At 52.0% G+C, this 23,064-nt stretch overlaps 1 protein-coding gene across 8 annotated transcripts in view; it reads right to left on the bottom strand.

Annotated features, from left to right (window-relative positions):
- Positions 1 to 23,064, bottom strand: part of TCF7 (transcription factor 7) — a 75,877-nt gene that overhangs the window by 13,316 nt on the left and 39,497 nt on the right. For 4 of the 8 annotated variants that reach the window (XM_072872670.1, XM_072872673.1, XM_072872672.1 and 1 more), the window contains exons 4-9: positions 10,634 to 10,766; positions 7,388 to 7,478; positions 3,652 to 3,738; positions 1,529 to 1,639; positions 1,124 to 1,286; positions 800 to 907 (exon numbers count right to left, since the gene is read on the bottom strand). In XM_072872670.1, the coding sequence (XP_072728771.1) occupies positions 800 to 907; positions 1,124 to 1,286; positions 1,529 to 1,639; positions 3,652 to 3,738; positions 7,388 to 7,478; positions 10,634 to 10,766 (693 nt within the window). The remainder of the gene's footprint in view (positions 1 to 799; positions 908 to 1,123; positions 1,287 to 1,528; positions 1,640 to 3,651; positions 3,739 to 7,387; positions 7,479 to 10,633; positions 10,767 to 23,064) is intronic. The other 4 variants (XM_072872674.1, XM_072872677.1, XM_072872675.1 and 1 more) reach the window with 1 other exon arrangement.

Raw genomic sequence — 23,064 nt, 5'->3', positions numbered from 1 at the left:
TGCTGCTTGGGATGCAACCGCACGGAGAGTCCAAAATCGGACCTGAACAGCCTGCGAGACCGAGGTCTGCACTACAACTCATACAAAGCAGCTTACACTTTCCTATTTTACCTTTTAAAAACGTATTGCCCATTATTATTCCAACTCTGTGAGCGCAGCTAGGGCAGACGCCCTGCACTAGTTTTAAACCCAGAGAACACAGGGGGTGGCCCGCAATTCAGCAAATCCCCCCAAACCTGCAGCATATGCCCGGGCTCAGCATCACTTGCCCGGGGCTATGGAGCCTGCGGTACCCAGCCCCATGATTTAAAGCTGATAAATGAGGTGCTACCGCAAAGCGAACGGAGCTGAGCAGGCTGCGGGTGCCCGTTCAGCCCCTCAGCCATCCGACCCCGAGTTTCTCCTCCCTCATCTCTGCCCCATGCTCTGCTCCCACTGGGCTGATGTCTCAGCTGCTGCCTGATATGCACAAAGCAGTGGGTTTCCATAAAATTATATTTCCAAAGATCATCCCCATCATTCAAAAGTTCCTCTTCCTTTCTACTTGTATTTATTTGGACAATAAGCAAACCAACGGTTGTGGTAGCTGGGGACTTACAACATTCGTGCTATAGATAGGCAATGAGCCCAGAGGATGTTCAAAAAACTCCTGAAATGTGAATTTCTATAGCTATCGTGCTGTCAGGAATGGCATTAGCAGGGACAGGCAGATTGTTTGGCAAACACCACTTATCAGCCCCCCCCGGGTCATTTCTGGCCATGCCATGGGGAGGGGGTCCGAGCCGCTGCAGCCACTCACGTAGTTGTCTCTGGCAGACCAGCCGGGGTAGAGCTGCATGTGGAGCTGCCGTTCCTTGCGAGCCAGTTCGTAGTACTTGGCCTGCTCCTCCCGGGACAGCGCGTGCCACTGCAAGGACAAGCGCGGTGGTGAGACATGGCCCTGCTGTCCCCTCCCAGCCCATCCCACCACGGCCGCCCCGCTCCGGGGCACATCCGATGCCACGTGTTTAAGGGATAAGAGCACCCGGTTTTGAAAGCAGATGCTTGTTACGTGCTTAAGAGCAGCTGCAAGGGATGGGGATGCTGCACTGGGACGATGGCGCTGAGCCCCACATGCTCTTACCCTCCTTCCCAGGATCTGGTTGATAGCGGCGCTCTCCTTCAGGGTGCATTCAGCAATGACTTTCGCCCGCATTTCTTTCATATACAACATGAAAGCGTTTAGGGGCTTCTTGATAGTGGGCTTCTTGGCTTCCTTCTCTCTCTTTGGTTCTGGTTGAGGTTTCCTTGGTGGGACCGAAGGAGGAGCTGTCAGCATCAGAGCCTGGTGGCACCAAGCTCAGCAGAAGACCCGACACCAAACCAACCCGACGGCATGAGCAGGGAGGGGCTGAGAGCTGCACCCCTGATGCAGACAATGCTCGGTGTTCATCCATCCTCCCCCCCGTGCAAGCATTAATAGGGATAAATGAAATGGACATTAAGGCGCTAACGCTGTCGAGGAGCCCTGCCGGCATTCCCAACTTACATGTTTCGGTCATAGTGCTCCATCTCTTGCTTGCCGGAGTGGGGCACGATGGCGGGGTGCGGGATGCCGGTGGTGTGCATGCCGGAGCCCAGCATCAGCGGGTGAGTGAACCTGCAACAGAGAGCGGATGAGCCATGCCGGGAGGGCTGTGCCGGGGATGCTCGGGACGCTCGGGCAGCCGGAGCGGTGTGTCTCACGAGATGGCACTCTGACGTGGCAGAAGCAGACGGTAAGCGGAGGACATGGAAAGCAAACCCGCGGGGGCTGCCGGGCTGGCGTGGGGCAGGCAGTGCCCACCACCCCTGGGTTGCCCCCGCCACGTTGGCAGCGGGCACAGCCGGCCGAGTCACGGGCACGTGGGTGGAAAGGGTCCGGGTGCCGCAGAGCGGCGAGGAAACCAGCCTGCAGCGGGAGCCAGCCTGACCGAGCTCAAGGGCGCTTCCAGCCAGCGGCTTCAGCTACTCAGATCTCTGTTGCTGAAGTATCTTAGTAGCACTGCAGAAAGGAACCACAAACTCAACCCAGGGTTTGGATGGGAGAGATTAGGACCACCCCGCACCTTTCTTTTAACAGAAATAGCATAAGTCTGAACATGAACCAAACTGCAACTCTAGGAGGTGCACCTTGCCTAAGCAATGTTCTCCACCAACACGGGACTGAGATCACGAGAGGTCTCGCTAGCTTTCAAGCTTCATTAGCTCTCTCAAGAGTTTTAGAGGGTAAAGCCAGCGCAGTCAGCTTTGCCAAGCTTGCCACTTTATGACTGCAGCTTGAGATGGCAGAATTGCCCATGGGAGATGAACTGTTCATTAGATATGCTGGCACGAAAAGAAAAGCTGTTTAATTTAATCCACCAGCACAGTCTGATCCTTATCTGACCAGGTGTACTTTCTCGGCTGCAGCAGCGCTGCAAAATCCGCCCCAAAATCCTGTGAGCGGGAGCTCCTGCTCCAGGCTCGGGGAGGCTGCCGGGCCTCCGCAGGGAACCGTTAGCTCCTCTCTGGCCTTCGCCTTTGAGGCTGGGCAAAGCGATGCCGCAGAGAGCAAGGAGGGCTGGCAGCGCTCCCCCGCCTCTGCTGCAGGGTAAGGGTTTGCATGGATCAAGGGTTGCATGGATCGAGGTTTTTGCATGGGTAAGGGTTTGCATGGGTAAGGATTTGCACAGGTAAGGGTTTGCATGGTTTTCCTGCGGGAATCCTCCACTAACGGCTCCTCAGGACAACACGAAGCAGAAGCAAAAGCTGGTGCGTGAGCACACACAGCGTGCACAGGCATCCCCGCGGCACTGCCGTCCTCGCTGGGGCCACGGGGGCTTTGTCCACCAGCATGCCCAGAGGGTTGGGCTCTGTGATTTCCATCCACAGGAGATGTATTTTGCTCACCGGGACATCGCTGGGGACTGGGTATATTTACAGAGGGCAAAATTTGGTCCCGGGTGACCATAAACTCGCAGTACGAATGGTCCGGGGCTGTGCTATATGGCTCAACTCACTCAATATTTAAGGCGGGTCGTGCCGCAGGGCCAGGTCCTCGTGGGGGGAAGCAGGGCAGCGACGTGGCCGGCTCCTGCCGACCCCTTCCCGTGCGCAGGGTCCGGCCCATGGCCGTGCCAGTCCCGTGCTGCCTGGTGATGGGACGGGGGAGGCAGGAGCTGCGCTTACATCTCAGAGGGCCGAGTTGTACTGGTGGGAGGAAGGCAAATCGCTACCCGCTGCCTGTCCTGCTTTTAAGGCTGAGACCAAATAAAACGGATCACTCTCTGCAGAGCAAAACTCAGCGGTGGTGGTGGCAGGGATATTCAGGATTAGGGTTAGTGACAAGGAGCAAAATCCTGAGCAATGGATTTCACCCCCTTTTCCCAATGCTGAGCTGAGTTTCTGGCTTTGTTTTGACTTCTGCCGATTAAAACCCAGTGGCTGTGCATCCTCCCGGGATGCTCGATATTCCCCTGACCACCCTTTGGACCAGGCACTGCCTAAAAGCTCCTTCCCTTCCCACGGCTGCCCGGGGAAGGTGCGTGGCTGTCCCTGGGTGGCCGCGGTCTGCTGCAAGCTCCTACCGCACAAACTGCAAGCTGCGAGACCAGCCGAGCTGCTGCCCTGTCTCACACAGCTCATACTCACCTGGAGAAAGAAGCCCCAGCAGAAAGCGCTGACGAATACGGCTGTCTAAATCCACATGACGGGAGCGGATAGACAGACTGGCTCTGCCTGGGATCGGGAAGAAAGAGTCTATAAAGTATCCACAGCTACGTGGTGTTTCCTAAAGATACCCTTTGCTAAGGGGACTCGGAGCACCGATGCCCCAGGAGCTCTGCCTGGTGGGATGCTCGAGGTGTCCCTTGGGCTCAAGGGGCAATGCGGGACTTGGACTTTATTTTGGGGGAAGCTGGGCCTCCCTGCAAAGGTTGGATCCGACTCTGACCCCCCCTCCGTCCCCCGTGTTGAGTAACACTGCAGCTTTGAGTTTATCCTGTTAAAACGCAAAATGCGTTTTAATTTTTGCGTTTAAATGCGTTTAAATGCTGAAAAATTAGGAGATGGTGCTATTGCACAGAAGAAGTTGCTTAAAAGAGCACAGTTTGATCAAAAAACTAAAGCCTGGCCAGTCTCTTTCGGTGCGGTGCACATGAGGCTGCACGGCTGCAGGCTGCACCGAGAGGATGCCCAAGCATGGGAACCTCCCAGCGATCAGAGAGAAAGCACCTACTCTGCCCTCGTACATGCTTCAGAAATGCTCTAATTTCCCCAGCGCATCCTTTTAAGAATGCCCATCATTTTTAAACAAGCCAAAAGCTGGGTCCTACATTTCTTTTGAAAGTTGTTTCATACTGGGGACTGGGCATGTACCAGACCTGGAGCTGGAAATTATTTTTGAGAGAGTAAAATAACTATGCAGGAAGTTCCTTGTTGTTCCCACCAAGGGAAACCCCCCACGTTTTCAAATGGAGAGAGCTCAAAAATACCTTGGCTTGTTCTGCAAACCTGCCAAAAGATGCTCCCAGCCTAAAACTGCGCGTGGAAACCAAGATGCCCGAGGAGGACGCGATGGGGTTCTTAAACCCATGCAGATGTTCGTGCTCCTCCGGCCAGCCTGCACAGAGCTGTGCCTAAGACCAGCACCAGCTATTTTCAGCTCTAATAAGCAAAAAAGCCCGTTATCATCAAGTGCGGTGCCACCCTTCCGCCCCGTGAAGGACCGAGCTCCTGGATGCCAGGGATTTTTCAGGGCTAAAGACCGTTTCTGCCCTGAAGAGGAATAACGACAGCGCCGCGGCAGTCAGGCCCTCGAGCCATGCTGGGGAGGAAGGAGGTTTCTGTTTCTGCCGCTTCAGGAGCTGCTGTGTCTCAGCTTGACTGAAATCTGCAGCATCTGTCTGTAGGAAAGGCAGCCGAGGCGGTGGGGCTCTGTTTACACCCTGCCAGGCAGAAGCCCTCTCCCACCCCTTAGATGTCGGCGGGTATAAACACACCAACAAACAGCCAAGTGCTACCGCGCATCGGGAAACCGAAACAACCTTTGAAGTTGAACGCGGCTGCCCCAGGGCCGAGAAAACACTTGGAGCTAATCCAGAAGCGACATGCGTTACTGCAGAGGCTGAGACATTGGGATAGAAAAGGAGCCGGGCACTCGCGACTTCATTCAAAGTGATTCTGACGTGCAAATTAATGCAATTGCAAAATCAATCCCTGATGCTCAGGAATGCACAATTACAGCCCGTGTCACCTGGTGATGGGAGGGCGGCTTGGAAAAAAGATGTGGGACAGCCGTGGAGGGGCTGCCGTGGCACCGCCGCCGCTCGGCCCGGGGAGCGGGTGCGCGACATGGTTCGCAGGCTCCCACCTGATGTTTGCTGCCAGGCTCCTGTGAGCAAAACTCACTCGACTGGACTCTCAGAGGCTTTTATCCAACTGTCATCCCAGCTAATTACAGAGAGAGTGATTGCAGCTCCTCCTCCCGAAGCACTCGGTGAGAACAAAGCCGGTTTCTGCCCAGCTCCTGCCTGTCGGCTCACGGAGGAAAAGCTGCTTCCCGCATGCGGCCACCCTGGCTCGGCAGCACTGGCGCGAGCATCCCCGGCACGAGCATCCCCGGCACCCAGCCCCTGCTGCCTCCTGCACGGGGTCAGTGCTGCCACTTCTGCACCCACCCGCACCGACGTGCTGAGCCTCGGCTGAGGACTGGGCACTTCAGAAGAGGTTTTGGGGCTCTTTCTGTAAATTCTGGGCAGGCAAATGGATGAGCAAAGGCTCTATTAGACACATGCACTTCGTGGTGCTGCTCTCTGCTCCGGCGGGCCGTTTGTTGCTTTACCGTATCTGCTCTATTAGTCACTAATGAACGTGTCTGACGAGGTTGCTTGAGGATGCCAAACCCCGCAGATGCTGGAGCACCTCTCAGCAATGCAAACCCCCTCTGCCACCAACCGAACGGCAAAACCTCGTGCAAACCAGACTCTTCCCCTCCCCGCACGCCCAGAGCTGCCCTTAACAGCATCCCACCCAAAGAGTGGACCTTGCATTTGGCAAACAGGCTCCTTTCTCACCCCCAACTATTTCTTTCATGTTATAGTACAGTCACTTCAGTACTTGTTTTTCCTGAGGATGAATCACATCATATGAGGAGTTAAATCATTGCCCAAGAGCAGCAGATTTAGCACAGAAGGCAAAATGTAATCTCTTTGAAGCCGAACTCTGTATCAAAAGCCTCAGCCTCTGTTTCCTTCTGGTTAAATATCTGGAACATGAAATTCATAAACAAAACAAAAAGCTAACATTTTGTGTTTTAATATGCTTTGCCTCTCCTGTTTTGCTATATGTTCTTGTACCTGGAGGTCTCCACCGGGCTTTGCTGGGGTTTTATCAGCCGGCACCAGGAGGGATCTGGCTGCCTGCCCCTGCAATTGCCCTCCCTGCACTCTCCCCCTGTCCTGGCCACCCCGACTCGCCACCTGCAGCCACCAGCCTCCCCACGAGCCTCTGCAAGGTCCCCGCGCCATCGGCTGGGACTAAAAATTAATCTGAAGAGTGACGAAGCCCACACGGCACCGCCCACCAGACCTGCTCCCTCAGTGTGCAGGTGACACGATCATGGTGACAAAAGCCAGTGGCAACGACCACAGAGCACGTAACCGGTGTGTTTTTAACTCATGTCCCTGGGGCAGGTTTCCCCAGGGGCTCCACTTTGCGGGATGCTCCTTGGGGCTGGCTCATGCAGGGGGGACTTTTTGGGAGTGTTCCAGCTCACGGTCCCTCCTTCCCCGTCCCCCCTGGGCAGCGGGTGCTGCCGAGCCAGCTGTGCCGCAGCCAGGCTGTGAGTACCGGGGTTGTTCACCGGGGCAGGTCTCTGCCACGATGTACTTCTTCCCTGAGTGTCAGACCCTGAGAAGCACCATGGCCCGGGGGAGCATCCCATTAGATTACACCACGCCAGAGGCACGCTCAGGAAAAGCTCTGTGCCGAAAACGCCAGTGAGGGAGAAAATTACCTCTTACTCAAAAAGAGAGGCTTCTCTTGTGATTAGGAGAGGTGGGTAGGAAGCTCTCCCTGGGCTTCCTAATCTGCACAGGCAGCTGGATGTAAGGCAGGAGATGGTTTTGAATCAGGCAGGTTGTAACCCCGCTCCAGGGATGCCCCAGCCAGGACAAAGCCTTCAGCCTCTCTGCGGATCTGCTCCCCATCTCTAAAACGGGGCTAAATCCTCCTCCCCATCACACAGCACGCAGAAGGGATGAAGCCGGAGGGAAAGCACCGTGGAGGTTATGGAGAACGGCTGCATGCGGTTTGTTCAATGAACTGTTCCCCGTACGGAGCGGCCGGTGGGCTGGGGGCTGCACGGGGCCGAGCTCTCCACACTCACCATCCCATCGACGGCGTGATCTGTCCGACTCCACCGGGAGGGAGAGGGTAGAAACCGGGGATGTCTGAGGTCTGGGAAGGACGGTGCACTCCTGGGAGAAGGGAGAAGGAGATGAGTTGGACCCAGCACCACGCTCCCCGCCTGACCCGGATTGCTCCCGACCCCCTGGCTGCTCCATCTACGGGCACTTGTGCCCAGCAGGGAATATATGTGAAATATCCTGCAAGTGGCAGGATATTATAATTGCGCTTTTTATTGCTGTGGTTCTCTTTGTGGGGATGTGATGGGTCGTCCACGTTGCTGCAGAATCACAAACACTGGTGTAATGGGGCGGGGAAGGCAGCTTGCTCCTGCACAAGCATCGTCCCTGCTCCGTGCCACCCTGAGGCCAAGCAGCAACTTGCTTTGGTAAGGATTTGATGGGACTCCGGACATCCCTCTGCCCTTCCCGGAGAGTCTGTTCAGGTGCACAACCCATGGACAAAGCTGTTCCTACAGCCCCTTCCCATGTCATCCCTGGGATCCTCCATGAGCAGCCAGCGGGGATGCTCCAGCAGGCATCACTTCCATCTCCATTTTAAACAATTTGAGTGCCCGTTCAAAGCAATCATTTCGCGGGCCCTGTGGGTGCCAAGGAACGGCGGAGGTGGGTATGGTGCCAAGTGGGAATTCACCCTTTGCACGGGGAATCCCTGCGTGATCTTCAAAGCTGCTGGCACGGGCAGCGTGGCCAGAAGAGACAGCCGTAGCATCTATCCATTTCTATCTGGACTTGAAAACAGCCTGCGGAGCCCAGGGATGCGGGTGGGACTCAGACGACCACGGTGCTGCTGGCAAAAGCAGCCTCCAGCTGACCCCTGGACTGGAAAACTGGAGGGGAGCTGGGGCTGAGCTCTGCCGCAGCATCGTGTAATGCTGACTGCTAATGAGCCTCAGACAAAAAATCGTGTACAGAGATTGTCTAGCAGCTGTCCTGGGCCATAAATACATTGAATAAATTGGTGATGAGTTGCAAGCAGTCTGCAAACTCAGAAGTCTGCATTATTCTCCTAGGTGTATTAATGATAAATTACTAGGAATGACACCAACAGATTCCAAGCATCTTATTAGGAGCTAGCTAAAATAAATATATAACTGAACTGAAAGGAATATATAACTTAGTATGAGATTTACCTACAGCTGTGCTCAAGTGGGACGCAGCAGTCCCTGAAGGTCAAACAAAACCAGCATCTGCGTTAGGCAGCTGCCAGGATTTCCTGAGATTTGGACCTCCAACAACACAAGTTGCATAAGCCAGAGCACAAGTTATTCTCGCTGGCCCAGTGGTTGGGGCACCAGCCACTGTCTCAGAAGATCCTGCTTGTATTTCCTTGTCTGCGTGTCCTTGGGCTACTGTGAAATACTTTAAAGGGATGCTGTGAGAATGAGTATGACGGTGACTCTCAAGCGCTTACACTAGGTGATAATGGGAGATATTTCAGTGGTGAGAATAGAGATGGGACACATCCAGAATGAACGGGGAAGGAAACCCTTGCCCCAGCAGTGTAGGGATGGGGGATGCAAGGCTGATTACAGCTGCACCACAGAGGCAGGTCCTAGCTGAGGATGATGGTCTGAACCTCTCCATAAATAGGACCTGGGGGGTCTCCGGGATGGACAGACTCCCCCTGCCTCCGACATAAATCTACAGGCTAAATGGGAAAGGCGAGACTGGAAAGTGCCTGCACTGAGGGTGCAGGTGGGTGTGCAGCCAGAGGACAGCTTCCCAAAATTACTGACCCACCACAGAGATGAACGCTTAGGGACTACTCCACTGCTGATCATAGCCTCCATGGAGGGATACAACCAGCCCATCCCTCGGGTGAGCTGCTCCCGTATCGCTTAAGGCTTTCCAGGCTAACAGTGAGTCCCTGGAGGCAGCTCACAGCGAGGGGCTCTCGGAGCGGGCAGTGCTCTGCAAGGCATCTGCAAAGGCAGCGTGAAGGAAGGGGCGTTGGGTCGCCTTCCCGGGAGACTTAGAAATCTGCACGCTTCCTCTTGAGATTCAGAAATTTGCCATTAGCTGAGCTTTTAATAGGTTTATTTCGTTAACTCTTCATATTTTTCTGCTGAGTGTATTATGCTCTGGTGGCTGACAAGCAATGTGCTGGCTGAAAGAAAACCAGGATGTGCCTGGGTATCTCTTACACCGGACCTAAATCCTCCTCATCAGCATCCCTGATGAGTCCCGAACGTGGCCTCCAGGTTCAGACCAGGGATAATTCAGAATGTCCTCCAGCCAAGAGCATCCTCAATACCCCATCATTTTAGCAGTGATGTTAACTTGGCGAAGCCGATGTCTCTGCGACAGTTTGGATCACTCTTGAGTGGAGGCCTTTGCCCAAATCACAACAGTTGGTTTTGTCCCTCCATTTTCACACTGATTTCTGGGCTCTGATGGACGCTGAATCCCTTCCTGAATGTAGTTTGACACAAAACCACGAATTTGCTTGCTTTCACATGAAATCAAGACCAGGTTTGTGCAAAAGCCTGGGTAATCTGAACAGATGCTGGAAGATTCTGTTGCACTAACGTAAGGTTGAGAAAAGTTTGATTTTACATTCAGCTTGCCAGTAACCCACAAAGAATGATAGGCTGGTGTGAAGTCCTCTGCACATACCTATATTTTACAGTTCAGGGTTTAACCTCTACCTACTGTACTTTCCTCCACAGCCTCACGAGCTAATTGACGTGTCCTGGACTCACACAGGAACCCAAAGAGCCAAACCGTGTGACAACCACATAACGTGTGGCTACGGACACACACATATAACAATCCAGTTAGCTATCAGACACCGATCCTATTTAGTCAAAATATTTCCTGTTTCAAGCATTTATTTTCTCAAAATGACAACCTGACAACGGTTTGGGTATGAGTCAAAGGAAAGATAACTTTCCATTTTCTGGTTGACTCTTATGCATCATCTCGCAGGCTTTGGTCAGGTCTCAAGCTACAGGACAGCTTGTACAGAGAATTGAGCACACTTCATCAGTGGGGTTGGCACTTTCAATATCGAACTCCTCTTGACCAGGATTACAAAGCATTGCCGATAAGCTAAATAAACTCCTACTGCTAAGCAATGCCCCAGTTGACTCAAACTCTTGACTTTTCCCATTGATTTGGGACCAGGAAAGCGACAGCCTTGATGTCAGTGGTCTCCAGCACTGTCCCCCTCCCACCACGCAGATCCCCACTGGTGCCATTACCTTGTTTCTGGTTGATGTCGGCGGGCAAGTGCGGTGAGTGGGAGCCGTGGCTGAAATGGTCATTGCTGTAAGGGATGAGCGGGGTGAGCGGGTGGACTCCGTGGGATGGCTGCACGACGGGAACTTTGTTGGACTGCAAGACACAAGGAGGGATAAGGCTCAGAAGTTGTCGAGCTCCGTGAGCAAGGAGGGCTGGTGCCCTTTCCAGTCCTGTCGTTGCAAGTGAGGCTGGGAATTCCTAAAAGTCCCCAGTGTCTCTCAAGGGCGAGGCAGAAAAAGCCCTTGCCTACTTAAATGAACACTACAGCATCCTGCAAGAAAAATCCAAAAACCAAGCAGTGACAACAGCTACAGATGATTGCACGGGTAGCTGGAAAACAGCGCAAATCAACATGAAGTTTTCAAAATTCAGAATAACTTTTTTTCATTCATTTCCAGTATCTTTTATTCCAGGATGAATGCTACAAGCATGTTACCCAATATATTGCTTTTATTTTCTGCATTGTGCTACCACAGGGTCTAAATCTGGACTTTCACATCCTGCACATTCACTTTGAAAGCCACGCTTGGGCTTTCCTAACTGGGGCTCTCAAGCAGGGAGAGCCACGCTGAGGGCAATGCCTTTCAAACTGTGACATGGTCATCAGCGAGCCCTCGGGCTGAAATTCCCCTGGGCCCGAGCTCCAGCGCTGGGAGAAGGATCAGAGGGAGCTGAGGCAGCGCTGGGGGTGCAACAAACACAGGAAAATTTAAAAAAGAAAAATCCAATCTCCTCTTGTAGCTACTCCCGGTTACACACAGCGAGGCCGTTGGAGCCCAACATCTTTGTAAAAGGCACTTTTCTGTGAACGCAACGGGGAGTACTTCTGCATGTTGGAGCAGAGAGAGGGGAACCTGTTCAAAAGAGCTGTAAGGAAAACACACACACACACACACACACACACACACACACACACTGCCGTCTACCACCAGCCTCCTCGCCTCGAGCGTCTCAAGCTGCTCCCTACATGCCTGGTTTCGCCCATGGTTGCCTTTAAACCCAAACTGACTTCACCTTGGTGGTGGAATGTTAGGATTTGTCCCAGATAAATCCAGAAAGAGAAACAGGACTGACAGCACCCCAAAAGAGGGAGAAAATGAGAACAGGCCAAGTAAGACAGATCTCCAGGGGCTAGGAGCCGGGTATTGCTCGCCAGACCTCTTGTGTCCCACCAGGACATCTACAGAGGATTTGCTGCGTGACTTTTGACAAGTCATTTACGATCTCTGGACTTGATTCACTGGTGCCTTTCACTTTGGTAATGATTTTGCTCAGGCAGAGTGAGCAAGAAACGCCAGTTGGCTTTGGTGGAGGTGGTGCAGCCAGAGCCGATGGCTTTGGAGGACCTGTCCTGGACCTCTCCCTGCCGCTCCGAGCTGCTTGCACAGCAGCCTGAGAGCCCTGGGCAAGTCCTGTGTTTTGCATCGCGGCTCCATGGAGGAAACCCATGGAGTGGAAAGGAAAACAGACTGATGGAGACACCACTTTACATCTGTCTTTCCCACAAAGGTTTGTTCATGCAAATAAAACCCAAGAGGCATGCAGGTTTGCATTTAAGAATGAATGAAAACCCTAATTCCTGATGCTTACCAGGTGTAGATTTACTGTGTACAGTGGGATACTGGGAATGTAACCCCTCTCCCCAGCGCAAACTGGTGTGGCACGGACATTCCTGTCCTACAGCAGGGCCATGGGCTATGTGGTTTTCCCATCGAGAGCGGTGCTGGGCTGGCTCCTGCTTAGTTAAACACATGTTTGGAGCTCTGAGCTTTCACTATTCTTGCCCATGAAATGAGATGAAGAATAGCTTTTCAGTGATATTTCTAAAATTAGCTATGGTTCAGCTTATTTTAAGAGCCAGAAAACCTAAATTAGGGATATGCAGTTCTACGTGTACATTTTAACATGACACTGGAGCAGAACAAGCTCTATGCTGAGCTGTTTTGAAAACCTCAACTTAAGCACTTCTGCCATTCAAAGTGGGGCAGATCTTTCCTTCCCATTCGCACTGTGCCTCATCCAAAGCACAGCACCATCCACCAGCCAGTCTCGCTGCCTGACGACTGTTAACAGCTTTTGAAGCAATGACAGAAGACACAGACCACTACAAAGGCAGTTAAACAGTCCTGATGCTGATCCACAGGATACCTCAACAGTGAAAAGCACAGAGCATGTGCGGTTACAGCAAAGGCACAGGCTGTCCTTCTTCCCCATCAAAGCAGAACATGGTAGCTGGGTGGTACAATAGGTTGCAGCGCAGTTACTCAGATTTTCCATCCATTCAGATGGGAAACAAGATGGTGCACCAGTAAGAAGAGCTGGCCTTCCCCTTCCCCATGTCCCTTCTACATTTGCACTTGCCTCGCTCAAAAACTTTTCTCCTACTCTTCAAAGTCATAAAAAACTGGTGGGGAAGGATGCTCAGGAGGGAGGCAAGACAAAAGTTTCTGCAAGAGGCTATTCACCCCCCCCGGTATTCATTCAGGAGTTCGTTACAGGAACCTGTCTCCTAAATTGGGAAGACAAGGAAACGTTGCACAAAGATCTGGAGAAACAGGAAGACTCCTTCAGTGTTGATCCCCAGTTTAAACACCGCAGCTGCTAGTGGTCGCGGTCTACGGCCATGTCCGCAGCTCCTGGTCTTCACCAGATGCGCTGTGGCTGCCGCGCGGGTCTTCGCTGTGAAATCATACCTCGTTTATAGAAATCTATATGCCAGAGAAATGGTATCAGATCCTCTTTTTTACAAGGTCTAGACTTAGTTCCTGCAAATCAGCTGCAGCACATGAACCTTGAAGAGGCTTTTCAAAGCCAGAACTTATCAGCTGACAATGTCTTACGCCATAAAATTAACCTGATGTTAATGTTTTCTGCCAAGCAGATTGATTCAACGTGAGGGCAGTTGGTTTGGTGTCCTCTCAGCAGGTCCCCTGGGAGGATGCGGGGTGGTGCTGGTCGGGGCATCGGGGAGATGTGCTGCGGTTTGGTGAAGCATCTTATTGCGTCTCCTCCCCAAAGCCGTGTTTCAATACAGCTCAGAGCGGCGGTGACGGAGCTGATGGCTCCCCACCCACCTAAAATAATGCAGCTGGTGGCCAGCGTCATGGCCCCAACCCCAAGTCACCTCCCGTCCTTTGGCAACCATGGTGGGACATGAAAGGGCTCTGAGGACAGTTTTGTCTCACCTCTCCCAGCACAGCCCTTTGAGAGCAGGTCGGGGAATGAGCTGTGCAGGCATGACCTCACTACAGAAATGAAGAGCTGCATTTACAGCAACAACAGAACGGTATTTCCAGAGGGGACGGAGCAGCAGAATGGGTTTTGCAAACCTAGAGGGCCTTCTTCCCTCTCAAATTTGCTAAACTGCAACTCTCCCTGGAGAGCGATGCCCGCTCGGGTCCCCGTGCGCTGGCAGCTGGTGCCGCTCGGCGCTGGGGCAGGCACCGACCCTGCAGTGCATCACCCTACTGGCATTAATCAGCCCCCATCAACCCGGCTGAAAATAAGTAAAAAAGACTGTGGGGGAAGAATCTCCCACTTACAAGCCAAGAAGCGACTTTAATAACTAGAGGTAATTGGATGAGCAAAATGAAAACGCAGTCACATTAATTATTAGGAAAGACTAATTGTTGGCAAGGCAAAATTAGGAGACCTCACCGCTCACGCATGGGTGTCTGATTGCGACAGAAGCTCGAGGCTAGTTAGAAAACTCTCCTTTCGCTGAGCACACACAAACGCAGCAGGTCTTTCGCATGAGGATCACCCTCACAATCAGCGCCGCAATGTTATTTGGCTCCGAGGTGCCCGATCAGGCACGGCATCCTTCGCCTTTGCTCCCATCCCACATTGCACGCACCCAGCACGGGCTGCGGCTGGGCTGCAGCGTGCTCCGGCCGCGGGCAGCTGGGTGGTTATCCGAGCCTGCCAGCACGGTGCTGGTTGATCAGAACTATAAATGAGTTTTTTTAAGCAAAATGTGGGCTTTTCATTAGAAAATGGTGAGAGATTGTAATCAAACATTTTCTGGAAAGCACGTCATGTTAGCAAGTATTTTGACTCATTTTTTAAAGACTGATCTATTTAGTCGTGACATGCTAAAAATGAGTAGTTTTACTTTGCTGGCTTGACAGGCTTTTTTTCTTTTAAACTTTAAAGCTAATCTTAGCAAAATGTAGCACAGACGGTCAAAAGCCAAAATCTGCGTGAAATGATCAAACCAAAAAATTTCCATGAACTGCAATACTCTTTGGGTTTTTAGCTCTGTGAAAATACTAGAAAAAAAACTGTAAAGCATTTTTTCTGCTTGGATCAGTTTAGGAAAAGAAACAAATAAAAAGAAGTGACTGTTTTGTAACCTGTGAAAACTATTCCTTGCTACAATTGAGAGCAGCTATTAAAAGCAGCAGTGGCAACACCAAGCTGCCTGGGTGGCTGCTGGGGACCCCAGCATCCCGCCGGTGCTGGGCTGCACCGCTGCTCCCACGGCTGGGAATTTTTTAAATTAATTTTCTGGTAGAAGACAATTCATAAGTAAAAGAAAGCAGCTTAATTCTACTGCCCCTTCCAACACTTGGTGCTCAATTTAGTGAAAAAAGTTTTGTTAAATTTCACGATGGCTGAACCAAGCATCCAGGATCGGTCCTCGCACGGGGTGGTCGGGGCTGCGTACCCGACCTGCACCATGGCGAATTGTTTAATACATTAAAGGAGAAGAGTAAACCCGTCTGCCACAATTCAGATTACACCAACCAAATACAGGAGCTCATCTTACAAGGCTGATCTTGATCTACCCTGTTGCACACAGGCACAAAGCATCCTTCCTAGGAATAACCCCTTTTGGTTTTGATGACTATATTTCAAGAGTTCTTATGTTTTCCCCAGATTTTGAACAACCTAAGTGAAAAGCTGGCTTTTTTATAGTTTGTTTTTAAGGCAAAGTCACATAAATGATGCTATTTTGTAGGAAAGAAACTTATATTTTACAGATTTCCCATATGTTTGAAATAATAGAACGAATATAAGACTTGGCTCTCACTTTATAAAAGCCAGCCCTAAGCCCCCAGGAGATGTACCGTGCCATCAGCCAAATTCTGAATGTGCCGTATCACCTTCCTGCAAAAACAGGGTATCATTCACAGCATCACCCGGCTCCCCACTCTGAGTGGGGAAAACTCCACTCAAGTTTCTTCCACAGGATTTCTGGACATCTTAATCCTGCTATGCCACTTCTGTAGAGTTTTTTACAAGATGTTTTAACAGCTACTCTGAAATGAGAGACTGTGCGTTTGCAGATGAGCCAGCTGGGGCTTCATCGCGGGAAAACAGCTCCGGCACTTGGGCTCCAGCTGAGAGCAACTTCTGCAGAGTCAGCATCAGAGAGGCGGGGGGTTCCCAGCTGATGGGGAACCCGAAAGCATAGGGGATCTCATAGGCACAGGGGACCCCACAGGCATAGGGGACTTTACACACATAAGGGACCTGAAACACATGGGAGGCTGCAGGCATCGTGGGTCCCATAAACACAGGGGATCCCATGCACGCAAGGGACTCCTCGCACATAAAGGATCCCATGCACTTGGGGGTTCCCATGCACACAGGGAATCCCATGCACATAGGGGACCCCATGCACGTGGGAACTCCTCGCACATAAAGGATCCCATGCACTTGGGGGTTCCCATGCACACAGGGAATCCCATGCACATAGGGGACCCCATGCACGTGGGGACTCCTCGCACATAAAGGATCCCATGCACTTGGGGGTTCCCATGCATACAGGGAATCCCATGCACATAGGGGACCCCATGCACGTGGGAACTCCTCGCACATAAAGGATCCCATGCACATGGGGGACCCCATGCATACAGGGAATCCCATGCACATAGGGGACCCCATGCACGTGGGGACTCTGCGGGTCAGGGAACAGGGACAGACTGTCAGGACTGTGCACAGCACCAGCGTGCCTGGGGGCCAGCACCTCTGGGAACATGACTCCAAGGGGTGCTGAGCTCCCCATGAAGAATAATGGGGTGCTGCCTGCCCCTTGCACGAACCTCAGCTGCCAGACACTGATCACACCCCGCTGGTGCAAAGGCACCGGCCAACACCCCAGACAGCCGAAATCCCTGTGGTCAGCCCAAAAGGAAGCAAAACAGGGACCAGCCTGTCAGAAAGCCCTGCACCGCAGGAGCCACCGGCCTTCCTGGCAGCCCCTCCACAGATGCAGAGGAGTTGCAGGGAGAGGAAAGCCCCATAACCCTTCTGTGATGCCCGGATCCGGGTGCCCCCATCACCCCGGGCCATGCTGGCTCTGGTGGCTGCCTCCTGGGCGAGGGGATGCTGGAAGCACCCCGGGGGGTGCAGGATCCGTCCCCCGCGGCACGGCGGCACGAAGCACCTGGGCGCACGAGCCGGCAGCTGGGGAGAGTGCTGTGGTTTCCAGCCTCGCCGGGGAGCTGAGCCGCGGTGAGGCGAGATTAGTCACGTCACTTTCAAATTTTCCCACATTGCCGGCCCCAAAAATAGTGAAACGAAAAAGCCGTGGGCCAGCGCGGTGGCGACCGGCGTGGGGCAAGAGGCCTGGTCGAGGGACAGCAGCTCGGGCTGGCGGTTGTGCCATGCCGGTGGCTGTCACTGCCAAGGCACAGGGGGGGTTTCGGCAGCCAGAGAGCCCCATGCCGCTGGCTGTGCTGTGCGTCCAGCTGCTGGGAGCAGCCCCCGGGGCCGGTCCTGGCTCAGAGCCCGCAGACGGATGGGGTGAGTGCTGAGCACGTCTCCGCTCCTCTGCCCCGCTCCGGTGGCTCCGGAGTGAAAGCCCTGGGCGCAGCACCCGTGCTGCAAACTGCAGTCTGGCCCCAAGTCGCCCCCAAATGTGTTTGCTTCGACGTCACTTCTCAGAGAGGGCGAGATGAGTCGATGCACTGGCTATGAAAAACAAAACCTACGAAGTTTTGCTGTTGCTGATTCAATGAGGAATTAATTCCTTTTCACTGCAAAATTAGTCATCGTGCCACAGAAAAAAAGGTATATGGTCAAGCTGCACCGAGCATGCACTGCTGCTGTGGAGGGTACCCGTTACCAGGGGGGACTGTGCCTTTTGCTTTTTATCCAACAATCAATCCAAATTAGCAAATTATTAGGGACTTATTATTAGAGACATTATTGGGTACATGCCGCAGCATCGGAGCTGCTCCTGGGAGGGCTCACAGGGCAGCATTGTCATTCGGGGTGCTCGGGGCCACGGAGCCTATGACTCAAACCCAGCCCTGCACAGTTTCAGGGCACCTCCAAGTTCTGATAAAATCTCCCAGCTCAGGGCTCCAGACTGTGTCAGCAGACACCTTCACCCCTCATTCCCCCGTGGTTTTGCACCAGGAGATGCTGCGATAAAAGATCACCCCAAATACCCACTGCAGACTGTTTTCGGCACTGACTGCAAGCGTCAGGGCCGGAGCCCTCGGCAGCCCGCGGGTGAAGGCAGCGTCAACTCATTTCTCATCTCAGCACGCTTTTTCTCTTTTCTCACTTTTGCTGCAGTCACATCGCCCCAGCCCGCTGCCACAGCAGAAAGGAAACAGGGAAAGTTAAAGCCACCCACACTCAGGCGCTGCCCTCGCCCAGCCATGCACCCCTCCAGCAAAGCCGAATTTTAGCAGCAGCAGCATCTCCCTGGCCCCTGCCCAGGCCTGGGTCACCCAGCGTGGCTGCAGCACGTGGGGCTGGATCTGGCCCTTACCCTCAGCACCACCAAGGGTTCCTCCAGGCACCAGAAGACCACGTCTCCCATGACCAGAAGAGCACCGCTGCCCTGCGCACCCCACCTCTGGCTGGCCCAGAAGTGCTTAGGAGCAGCAGTCAGACAAAGGGGAAAGTAATAATATGCAGCTATTAATTCTTGCCTCAATTCTGCATAAGAATTGCAGCAAGGAGCCGATGGGTTTAAGATACACATCGCACATACAGGCAAATATTGTCCTTGCTCAGGATTTTCTCCCTGCACTCTACATTTTGTGGCTGATGGAGTGTTATTCCCTCAACTCTTCCCCTTCCCTCTGATTTCTTTCAGCTTCTTTAAAATCCAGCTCTGTTTTGAAAATGCTTATAAGGTACTTGAGCAGCCCTGCTCTTTTTTGCACATGGAAGGGGATGCGCTCGCCTTCGTGGCAAAACTCGGCTCCCGTGATGCTGACTCTCCCCTGCGACTTGGATGTGCATCACAGCGGCGTTAGGGGACTCAGCTTGGGTATCAGGGGGCAAGTTCCCTGGCATTTAACACCTTCCATGCCCCAGCACTCAGAGAGATGGCCAAGCTCCAGACACGATGGGGAAAAATATAGGGAAAGAACTTCAAAACTTTTAAAAAGTTCTCAGTGACCTTCTCTGCTGCTGCTGGTTTCTGTTTTTAAGCAATGATGGTTATTATTTTTAAGTTAAACTCTGAAGGGGAAATAGCTGAGCTTTTCACCGTTTACGGGCACAGGAAGAGCCGTTTCACTTCGCAAGTATTTATCTTCTAAGAGAAAGATGTAGGTGGTTCTTTGTGAAGAAAAAAAAAAAAAAAAAAAAAAAAAAGGCATGGAAAAATAAAGATCAAAAGTCCCTCCCAGAGGCTGCTCTCTTACGGTGACAGGGGGCAAGCGCAGAGGCAAGTACACCTCACACTAGAGAAGAGAAACCCCCTGAAAAATGAACTTTTGGCATCACTGCCCAATGTTTACAGTCCCATTCAGCAGAAGAGCCACCTCGCTCCAGAAGCCTCCTCAACCGTGCAGAAAATCCCCTTGCTCAGCGCTCACCTTGCTTGGGAAACGCTGCTGCTGTGATGCTAAAAGCAGCTTCACAGTGGTGCATCTGCTCAGGAGGGGACAGAAACACCCCCCGGTCCTGCAAAGGGTGACGGTGACATTTGGCTTCATGGAAACAAATGCTGGGGCAATATAACCCAGGGGCTGCACTGCAACACCAAACCCCAGCTATTTTCTCCCAAATGCCGGGGCAATATAACGGTGGGGCTGCATCACTCCCCCCCTCCCCAGCTGCAACATCCATCCCTGGTTATTGCCTCTCTCGTGTTCTGGGCTACAGAGAAAAAAAAAAAATCTCCATCCTCTTCATGCTACATGGTTCTGCGAATTTGAATCAAAAGCTGCAAACCCTGGAGTTACCGGTAACACTTGAGGCTTCAAATGAGAAGGCACTTACTTGACCCGCGGAGGCTGATAATATCTGACCTCCTTTATTTTGCTCTGCTTCTCAAAGACGAGCGGTCGGTCTGATACCCAGAATTAATGAGGAAAATGTCCAAGAGGGCAAGGGAGGAAAGCAAAATAAAAGTATGACACAGAGCCAAGGCTTGCCCTTTGGTAAGGCTCGAGACACCGTCTCCAAAAGCAGCAGAGACATTACCCTCTGTGTGCCCGGCTTGCGGGCAGCACTGGGACCGGCCGAGCCTCAGGGTGCAAATGCTGGGTGAAACGCAGAAGGTTTGCACTGCACGAGCCATGTCCCGGTCTCAGACACCGGCGGCTTGGGGGATTTTCACCGGTTTTGAGAAACCATTTGCAGACCCCAGCCCTAGTTGGGTCTGGGTTCTGAGCCGAGGCGGCTTTGACACTGGGTTGTCACATCCCTCCCCGCTGAGGACGTGCTGCAGCAGCGGATGGAAAATCCTGTGAGATTTCTGGGTGCATCTGCTGGCGAATTAGCCCAACAGGAACCCTCCAGGTGTCAGTGCCGCACAGTTTTCTGGAGGCAAATGTTTGCTTACACATCCCCTGGGCGTCAGGCGAGGGCTCCCGGCTGCTTGGCTGGGCTTTTTCTTTCCATTTAAAACAAAAACAAAACCAGCCCATGTACTTGAAAGAGTGCAGGGGAGTTAACAAAACAAAAAACCCAAAAAAACTCTGATGCGATTTAAGGTGTTTCGATTCTCCGAACATCAGAGGGGGTGAAACCTGCCCCTCCGTGCCGCAGCAGTCCTGCCGGTGTCCCCATTGTCACCGTGGGACCTGGACAGGAAACGTGTCACAGGACTTTTGTCCCTGTCTCTAGGCTTGGGATGGGACGGCTGCCACCCCCTCCTGGCAGGCACTACACTTTCTGTTCTGTTCTATTCTATTCTATTCTATTCTATTCTATTCTATTCTATTCTATTCTATTCTATTCTATTCTATTCTATTCTATTCCTTTTCAATCTGCTAGTCTCAAAGCTCAGCTTCAGGGGGAAGCTCACCATGCGAGAATGTCACTGGTTGAAAAAAAAGACAACAAATCAGAAGTGTCTCACCCCATCTGAAAGTAAATCCCCAACTCGGTGCCTGCGCTGTGAAAAAGTAATAGTAAGAATAGTAATAATAATAACAATAATAATGATACCGTAATGCTGCTGACTTGTTCAGAGAGAGCTTTCTCCCATGGCATACGACCGCCAAGGCCACGCACTTGCACAGCATCAGACGACACCAAGAGAAGATCTTTTAACATGTCAGAAGCAGCCGTGCCCAAGCACATGCCACCGGCTAACAGATAAGACAAAACAACCGGGGATGATAATTGGTAATAGTTATCGTCGTTCTTTGGTACACATTTCCCTGCTACGGTGAAATCCTTTGATATTTATACGGATGTCAAGCGCATTTCCAACACAGATGGCCACAAATGAATGAACTGCGGCTGCTCCGACTCTTCTCCGGGGTCTCTCCCAGACCTTTCCGCAGCATTGCTGCCGGGCAGGAGCGCTGCCGGGATGGCACAGGGATGGCCGGCTGCGGCTTGGGATGTCACTCCCGCTGTAGCATTAATTTATCCAACCAGCTGTGAAGCCCAAGGGGCGAGGGCTGGAGCGAGGGGCATCCCTCCCCACCGGGCTCCCCAAAACCCATCGGGGACCCCCGGGTAGGAGAGGGGAGAGCTGCCCGCTGCCGAGCCCGGAGCAGCCCCTGCATTATCCTAATCTGCGCTAACACTTATTTCCCAGTTTCCACGATAAACGTCTCTCTGGAGGACGTGGAGGGAAGATAATCCTCTCCGGAGCCGAAGGGATGCTTTATTGACACCCTGCAGCTGTAAGGCGATAGCAGCTTTCCTTGTTGCTCACTTTCAAGGGTGACATGTTTACAAAGAATGCTACAGCCGCTAATCCTGGATGATACTCTGTGTCTGCCTGGGAGAAATCCTAATTTTCTTGATAGGAGGAATTAGTTCCTTTAATGCTTAATACCCTTTTTTTCCTCTGAAAGCAAGTAAGCGTTATTGTGCAGAGTGGAATAAACATTTTAATTAAAATGTGGAATTTATCTTCCAGTCGAATTCGTACGAGCCCCCAACGATATGTCAAACTCCGCTTTCCCATTTTGAATCTTTCTCTGATCTCTTAATGCGAATGGCTGAATTAAAACCTGGGCTCGGTGGATTTACATATAATTAGAGAGCAAGGGAAATTAATAGGGAATTGAATGGTTTTCTCCTCTGCCCATCTGATGTTTTTACCAGATTAAAAAGAGTTGATTTTTTTTTAATGACTGTAAAAATGTATTAAATATTATTTAACCTTTTTTTGTCGGGGGGAGGGAAGCAGACAGACTAAAGAAACAAACTTACACATATGATAATGAACGCCTCCTATCGTGGGAAGCAAATATCATTGTAATTAGGATTAGAAAGGAATCCTAATTAATCTTGTCCTGCCACTTGACTTCTAGAAGTTCCCTAAATGTTACCTCCAATGAGATGTAAACCAAGGAGCAGTTTAAAGGCTTGCCAGCTAATCTCTGCATGCAGCGGCGAGGAGCTGCCATGGCCGTGGCCATCAGCGGCACGGGGCAAAGGCTCCCCGAGCCTCCCGGCCGAGAGCTGCCAGATTTAGGACTGAGTGGTCTGATCCCGGCACGTGAGCTGGATTCAGACTGAAGGGGAACACGCAGCTCTGCTGCCTAAATTTCCTAATTCCCCACGACGAACTAGGTAACGAGACAGCAAGCCAAGAGAGATGGGATGCACCAAGTACCACAGCAATGCCTGACTCCGTACAGGGATCTTTTCATACCCTTTACCGTGGTTTTGTTCAGTATTGTCAAAATAGTCTAGTTAGCAATACTTATTGGGCTCGTTTTCAGGATGGGACTCAAGGTAAGGGATGGGAATAAAGGAGGAAACTCCAGCGCTGTGCCATCCCCACCCCATGCCTCGATTTCATCTTCTCTACACTCGTGATGATAAAGATTACCTACCGTGCTGCTATTAAGTCATACATATTTTAACTCGGCTCTTGTCATGTGTCATCTAATCCTGTTTTTCAGGTATTGAGATTCATAGATTTAATTGCATAAGATTTTACTACAGGAGTGGATGGTCATGAGATTATTTTCATCTCTGGGTCTCTGTATGGAAAACAGCT

Source organism: Ciconia boyciana, chromosome 9 (assembly GCF_034638445.1).
Source record: "Ciconia boyciana chromosome 9, ASM3463844v1, whole genome shotgun sequence".
In the NCBI taxonomy this organism is placed as follows: domain Eukaryota; kingdom Metazoa; phylum Chordata; class Aves; order Ciconiiformes; family Ciconiidae; genus Ciconia; species Ciconia boyciana.
Note: the sequence above shows the minus strand (reverse complement) of the source record. Positions and strands in the feature narration are given on the sequence as shown.